We start from the raw sequence: 7,514 nt of genomic DNA, 5'->3' as shown, positions 1-7,514 counted from the left end.
TATGAAAGGCAATTCCAAAACAAGATCCAAGAATGTTCTAAGTAATGGCAAAATTACAACATTACTACAAAACATGTATAGTCTCCCAAAGTGACCACTTTGGAAAGGATAACCCTCAATAGATGGAAATGTTTTAAAATGTTTATATTTAAAAAAAAAAAAAAAGGAGTCCCATGACTTTGCAGTCACATGGAGATGATGAAAGTTCACCAGGAGCCCCAACCTGTGCCTAGCACTTCTGAGCCCATCATATCAGAAAGGAGCTTGCCTGACATGAGGAGACAGACCCAGGGAAGGAATCAGGGAGGTACCCAGTGTAGTAAGAGGGAGTGCTCATTCAGCCAACACAGCCATGTGTCAGCAGGTAAAACAGACAAGAAGGGAAGTGGGGCTGGGCTGGGCAGAGCCTTGAGTGAATCAAGCCTTCCCATGGGGCGGGGACGTCTATCTAAAACACCAGCCTCCATTAAATCCCCTATAAAAGGTTCCTGTCCCTCTGACCTGGTACTCCATTCACCACCTAACAGCCACTTGCTCATCCTGCCTGTGCATTAGGTAAGTGCCCTCTTGAGAAACCTCTTTCTCATTCTCACTGCCCTGGTGATCTGAGCTCATAAAACCAAGCTGTCAGATCCAGGTCATGGCCTGTGGTGCTGGCCATGGACAGAAAGTGTCCACTCTGACTGGGCCTCAGGCAAAGTGGGCATGTGCATGTGGGAGAAGATGCTGTCCTGAAGCCATGGGGCTCTTTCCTCCTCCCCTGAGACTGGCCTGTCAGTAACGCCTCTCACCAGGGCATGTTAGCAGCAGCAATGGAACCACTCCTGTGCCTTTCTGGACAGCAAAGGTGTTTTATTCTTAAGGTTCTGGAAACCTCTTTGCAGTACTCACAGTGTATGAGGCCAGAATCAGGTTACTTATGCCAATCTGACAATGGGCTTGAACCTTGTCACAGAGGAAGGGGCTAACATGACAGTCTTCCCCAGGGCCTTATTAGGCAAGATGAGTTTGTAGGTTTATCCTAAGGCGTCTGAAGAGTAACTAAAAAGTAGCCTTATTTTTACTGTTTATAGGTCAGTGATTAAGGTCTGACATGCTAAACAACAAAAACCCAGGATCTTTTCATTTCTTTGTTGGGGTACAATATTTGAGTTTTGTACCTTGACGTGCAAAAGCAAAGTCTGCCTGAAATTTTTGGCTACTGGAGGGTAGAAAGGACACCCCTTGAAGAGCTTACCTGGGGTCTATAACCTTCAAAATCCTTCTGGCCACACTGCCCCATCTTCTCCAGCACCAAGCCTCCTTCCTGCCTCCCTTCACTCTCATGCTTCTGTACCCAGGCCTTCCTCTTCCTCCTGCATTTGAACTTGCCATCTCCCGGTCTTTGAGGCTTCTACTTTAATGCACCTCCACGTCCCTTTGCCTTTTGCCCATGCAGCTGCACTCAGGATTCCCTTCAAGCTATGCCCAGATCCCCAGCTAATGAGAAGCAAAATCTCTCCCTTCAGTTAGGAGTCATTCCTCATAGGTCACCAGTTTTGTGGGCTGGAAGGAGCCACACAGCTATGGGAAGGCTGACCTCCTTCACAGTTCACAAGTCCCAGTGCTGAGGACAGATGTCACATTCAGAGGAACTTAAGACTTGGAACTGGAAGGCGCCCTGAGTATGGCCAACAGCTGGTAACCCAGCCTCTTCCTGAATGCCTACTCAAAAGGCAGCAAGAAAGGGTGCAACCCCATGGGGTTCCTGCCTGCCCCACCTGAGGCAGGGGTCAGCTTAGATATGTACTTACTGCCTGTTGGTGTTCCCAGCAGGACCCTAACACCATATGACTAGATAGACTGTCCACAGGATGCAGTCTAGAATGTTCATTGCATTTGAGTTCAGGAGATATGAACTCTTGGGTTTCTTGGTCCCCTACAAGCTATGGGGCCTTGAGAAAATCACCTAACTTCTCTGAGCCTGTTTCCTCACCTATAAAAAGTGGAGATAGTAAGGATTATAAGAGATGATGCATATGGAAGTACTCTGTGAGCAGCAGAGTTCACACAGATGTACACATATTATGTATGTATATAATAACATCATAATGATATTTAATAGCTGTCACTTAGTATAAGCCAGCATCTTCCAAGTGCTTTATATGAATTATCTCTTAATCTTCACAATAATCTTATCAAGTAAATACTGGTATTACCTTCATTTCACAATGAGTAAACTGAGGCATAGAAAGGCAAAGAAAACTGCCCTAGCTCACCTGACAGGCAGGTGGTGAGGCTGGCATAGAAGTCCTGACTCTGGAGCCTGTCACTAACTATGATGTGCCCCTCCTTCCCATTCATAAAATCCATTAAGTAGGAAAGGGAGAGGGAATACTCAGAGTCATCAGAGGCAGAGCTGAATATGCAAGGAAAGACCTAGAAGGAGCAGGAGGAAACGCTGAGGTTGATTTTGGAGCCCCCGTGGGGGCTTTGTTTCTTTCTCCAGCTTGACTCCAAAGATGCCTCAGTTAATGCGAAACATTAATGGGATCATCGAAGCCTTTGGGCGATACGCCAGGATGGAGGGCAACTGCAAAATGCTCACCCGGGGGGAGCTGAAAAGGCTCTTGGAGCATGAGTTTGCTGACGTCATTGTGGTATGATGTGCCCGGCGAGGTGGGGAGGGTGGGAGAGGAAAGAGGAAAGGGGTTTGCCTGCAGATGCTCTGCCTCAGGAATCTGAAGAGGTAGCCACTGGATCCAAGCCCACTGGATCTCCTGGCAGCTGTGGAGGAGGAGAAAAGGAAGGCAAAGGAACAAGAGATGGTAGTTTCCTTAGAGAAAAAACCTTGATTTCAATTAATTCTAATTTAGAGACAAGGTGAAAGGACTCAAAAGGGACAGCTCAGGGAAGAATAGAACCCTTGAGTATTCTAGAAATGAAAGTAATTACTGCTCTCTGCTGCTACTTAAATCTGATGCAGTAGCCATTTCCTATGTCCATCAGAAATTCATTCATTCATTTATTAGAAGCATAGCTCTGTGTCTTGCAGTTGCTCAAAAATATTAGTTGAATGGTCACATCAGAAATGTGTTTTTGAGGGCAAGTTGGTTGTTATCAGCTGGGAGGACACTCTGGGAGCCCCTCCTTCTCTCCCCCTACCAGGAAAGCAGACCCAGGGCATTGATGCACTTCCCTGCCTCTTCCTGCCTTTGGTTCCCATCTAAAGCAACCAGGACAATGGCCTTAGGGACAGGAATGTGTAGGCACAGCAGGATGCATACTCAGGGCAACTTGTGATCTCACCAAACCCCACTCACCCCACCATGGGAAAACACCTGAGCCTCAGTGAACCCACAAAATCTCCTTGAGGCATGTTCCTGCTGTCTTCGCCTGGTGTTGGGCACTGGAGAGAATCCCACTCAGTGCCAGGGGTCAGGAGCCAAGGACAGCCCAAAGAATCATTATGAGCTCATTCATTCATTCATTCATTCTTCAGTGAGTCTTGCTCCAGTTATCCTGTAATCCAGAAATTATCCCAGGCACAGAGGATACAAATCAAAAGGTGCTTCCTACCCTTGTGAGAAGGACTGCACACTGAAAGCTATTTCATATTAGGGCTGCTGTAGCTATGTAAGCACCCTGAGGCTGGCACAGCTGGGCTCCCTGGCTCAGGGGTGGGAAGCCTGCAGACTGAGTGAACTGGCCCAACCACACCTTCCCCAGGGGCAGTATGCTGATTTTGCCTCTTCTCCTCCCCAGAAACCCCATGATCCTGCCACTGTGGATGAAGTCCTGTGCCTGCTAGATGAAGATGACACAGGGACTGTGGAGTTCAAGGAATTCCTGGTCCTGGTGTTTAAAGTCGCCCAAGCCTGTTTCAAGACACTGAGCGAGAGTCCTGAGGGGGCTTGTGGATCTCAAGAGTCTGGAATTTGCCCTGCTGGGGACTCACAAGAGCTGGGGGAAGGACAGAACAGGAGAACTGAGGTGGAGCTGACTAGGGAAGGACAGCATTGTGAGGAGAGCCAACAAAGACAGAGCACACAAGCCTCCAGAGGACAGGTAGGGGCCAGGGCTCAGACCCATGGTCAGGATATTGGCCAGGATAGGCAGTCTGAGTCTCAGAGACAAGAGAGAGAGAGTTGGCAGACACAAGCTGGGGAATGTACACAGCAGACCCAGAGAGTGGGAGAAGACAAGAGCCACCAGACCAGAGAGAGGGAGTCAGAGAGACAGTCGCAGGCCAGGGAACAGGATAGAGCCCACCAGACAAGTGAAACAGTGACTGGAACTGGAACTCAGACCCAGACAGATACCACCCAGACTATGGAGGAAGACAGGAGCAGTCAGATAGGAAGCCCTGGTACCCAGCCACAGGAGTCCACCCAGACCAGAGGGACTGAGGTCCAGGGTCAAGATAGGAGTCAGACAAGCCAGATAGTGGCAGGAGAACATGTTCAGACACCAGGAGGTGTCACCCAGACCACAGAGCAGGACAGGAGTGGTCACATAGGAAGCCCTGGCACCCAGCCACAGGAGTCCACCCATGGCCAGACCAGAGGGACTGAGGTCCAGGGTCAAGATAGGAGTCAGACAAGCCAGATAGTGGCAGGAGAACATGTTCAGACACCAGGAGGTGTCACCCAGACCATGGAGCAGGACAGGAGTGGTCAGATAGGAAGCCCTGGCACCCAGCCACAGGAGTCCACCCATGGACAGACCAGAGGAACTGAGGTCCAGGGTCAAGATAGGAGCCAGACAAGCCAAGTGGTGACAGGAGGGCACATTCAAACACAGGCAGGATCACAAACCCAGACACACACCCAGACCATGGAGCAGGGCAAGAGCCAGTCTGCAAGGCACACAGGGGATAGAGATGAGGGACAGATTCAAAGGCAGTCAGACGGTGGTCAAAGATGGACACAAGTAAGCCACTATGAAGCAGGAGAGGCAGAGATGGGAGGACAGGCCCAGGCTGGGGCAAGCACTCTGACAGGGAGACAGGACCGGAGCAGCACTCAACCAAGGTGTAGTGTGACAGGCGGACAGGGAGAGAGTGAATCCACTGTGGTTACCCAAGAGTGGGTGGATGACCACACAAGGGATACAGCAATCCCAAGGCAGGACCAGGGTAGCCTGCATTCTGGCATGCTTTCAGTCCAGGGCCCAGACACAGCCCAGCCAGAAGGAAAGCGAGGCCTCACAGCCAGGGGGCTGTATTCCTACTTCAAAAGCAATAAGCCATGAGTGTCCCAGCCCCAGACTCCAGTGCCCAGTACCAGAAGAAGACAGCTGCAGAGGGGTTGGCTTGTCCTGCCCTGGCCAGTCCAGTTGGCATGTCAGCTCTTTATCATGGTGTTTCTCTTAGGTCTTTCTCAGTGAGACCATTTCTGCAAGGTGCTTTCTATCCTAAATTCCTCTCTCATCTGCTCCACTGTGCAGACCCCTCAGGAACAGGAAAACACAGAGCCAATCACTCATTTATGCCAGATTCTCCTCAGCTTGTGGGGCTTTTCATAGCTATTTTTGTCTCCTCCATCTGTCCATTGCCCCATATATCCTAATGCACCAATAAAACCTTCCTAAGCAACTGGGCTCTCTGTCCCTTTCAATCACTATTGATATAATGGGTTAAGGCTACAGGGCTGTGATAATGAACTAGACATGGCCCCTACCCTTGAAGAGCATCTGGTTGGGAAAATAGTGCATGAGATTCCAAGAGTTATAAAAGTGTCAAGAGAGAAGATATCATATTTTTATACTTTGCAGACAGGGATCAGAAAAGTTTTCAACCAGAAGAGGTTTTTTGCAATGCCCTTAAAAGACAAGCAGGATTTAGGGAAGGAGGGAGGGAGGGAAGGAGGTAACACTCTAATTCTAGAATGTTAAGTCTCTGTTCATCTGTAAGGTCACATAAGAAGGCCAACTTAAGGTTACCAATAAATGGAAGAAGGCCAATGGGGACTATGTAGGGGAGAAGGCATGTGTTACCAGGAACTGAACCAGAAGCCAGAGCCCCAGAAACTCCTCTGTGTCAGCTCTGACCTCTCATTATGTCTCATCAGCTAGATATAAACAAGTTATCGGGTAGAAACTCTTAACTATGGTTTATTATAATAATAACTTCAGAACTAGTTTTTAAAATATAGATTTATCTGCCTAACTGCAGAAATGCTGAGTCCACAGGTTTTGAGTGGGGCTTATGAAAACTGTGTAAAAGCTTTGTAAGGGGACTCCTGCTTCTGGCATTGTGGCAAACTAGATACTCTGAAGGGCTTTCCACAACAAAATAACTAGATCATGCATAAGGCATATTTTCCATTGCATTTTGGCTTATAGGAAGTAAGGGCAATCTCCAAAGAGAAAACAATATGTGTTAACAACCCTTAGTCGGGAGGAGTTAAGATGGAAGAGTAGCAGGGAGATTCTATACTTGCCTCATCCCTCAAACACAGCTAGATAAATATCAGATAATTCTGAACACCCAAGAAATCTGAGGACTGAGAGAACAAACTGCACAACTGGAGAGAGAGGCTAGGCCACATCATGGAAGTAAGGAGGTGCAGACACATGATTTGGGGGAGAAAAGAATTGTAGGTGCTGTGGAGGGGTGGGAGCCCTAAACATGGAAGGAAGAGAGAAACAGAAAGAGAGAACATTGCACAAGAAAAACACTTCATCAAAATCATTGATAGGTAAAATGAGAGGGGCTGAGTAGTTACAGGCAGCAGAGTTCAAAGTCTGAAGTTTCAGAAGTCTGCACCATCATTGGGTCAAGCCTGGTGAACATAGTAGTACTCCTGTGGAAAAGGAGGGCAGAGGTCTGGGAGCAGACAGCATGATCTGAAGATACCCTGGGATCACAGTGGGAGAGACAGTTCCCCTTCTTGGAGTGTATTTGGGAGAGGTGGCATTGTCTCTCTGTCTCTGCATTTGGGAGACGTGTCTCTCAGGGGACAAAAGTGCCGATGGGCACCATTGAGCTGCCCCGTTCCTTAGCATAGGAACAGTAGCACCTGTTGAAGGCAGCTAACTGAACACAGCTTTTTGCTGTGTTTTCTTGTAAACTCCAAGCTGCTGCATGGTCATGTGACTGCTTTTCTGGGACAAGTAAGTACCAGTCACAGCACAATGAAACCCTCCCCTAGAGAACCACCTTAGGTCTTCACCACACTGGGTCCCCAAAATTTGGAGTTTTGAAACCCAGCCAGTGCACCTGAGAGAAAAAAAAAGGACTACTGCACTTCAGGGCAGGCAGACAGCTGGGACACAGACAGGGTGAAGGCAGGGATCTTAGGGATGCCTGGAACACGCAAGGGAAGATTATTTGCTCTTCCACAAGGGCTTCCTGAATAGCATCAGGGATAAACTCCCCTCTCTGGGAATGAGAGAGCCAGGTGAAGACATTTTTATCCCTGCCCATCAGCACAGGTGGATCTCAGTGAGCAGCACAGCACCCAGAGTGGAGGCTTGAACCAAATACACTACATCCCACTTTATGTGCTCTGCAGGTGCTTTTTTAGTAGGGC

The 7,514-nt window shown here is 48.5% G+C and overlaps 1 protein-coding gene across 1 annotated transcript; it reads left to right on the top strand.

Moving 5' to 3' along the window:
- The first annotated feature begins 490 nt into the window (after positions 1-490).
- On the top strand, positions 491-5,575 carry CRNN (cornulin). Its single transcript, XM_086718262.1, has 3 exons — positions 491-555; positions 2,489-2,639; positions 3,745-5,575. The coding sequence occupies exons 2-3, from the start codon at positions 2,502-2,504 to the stop codon at positions 5,230-5,232; spliced, it is 1,626 nt and encodes a 541-aa protein (XP_086574388.1). The 5' UTR covers positions 491-555; positions 2,489-2,501; the 3' UTR covers positions 5,233-5,575.
- The last annotated feature ends 1,939 nt before the right edge of the window (positions 5,576-7,514 follow it).

The sequence above is a fragment of the Puma concolor genome, chromosome C1 (genome assembly GCF_028749965.1).
Source record: "Puma concolor isolate L17-30 chromosome C1, mPumCon1.1.hap2, whole genome shotgun sequence".
Classification (NCBI taxonomy): domain Eukaryota; kingdom Metazoa; phylum Chordata; class Mammalia; order Carnivora; family Felidae; genus Puma; species Puma concolor.
This window is presented reverse-complemented; position numbering and strand designations above follow the sequence as displayed.

What these genes read in the sequence shown, in the direction of transcription:
- CRNN (XM_086718262.1), top strand. Translation starts at nt 2,502, where the DNA reads ATGCCTCAGTTAATGCGAAACATTAATGGGATCATCGAAGCCTTTGGG. An exon ending in AGTTTGCTGACGTCATTGTG is followed by an intron (nt 2,640 to 3,744) that starts GTATGATGTGCC and finishes TCTCCTCCCCAG; the next exon opens with AAACCCCATGATCCTGCCAC.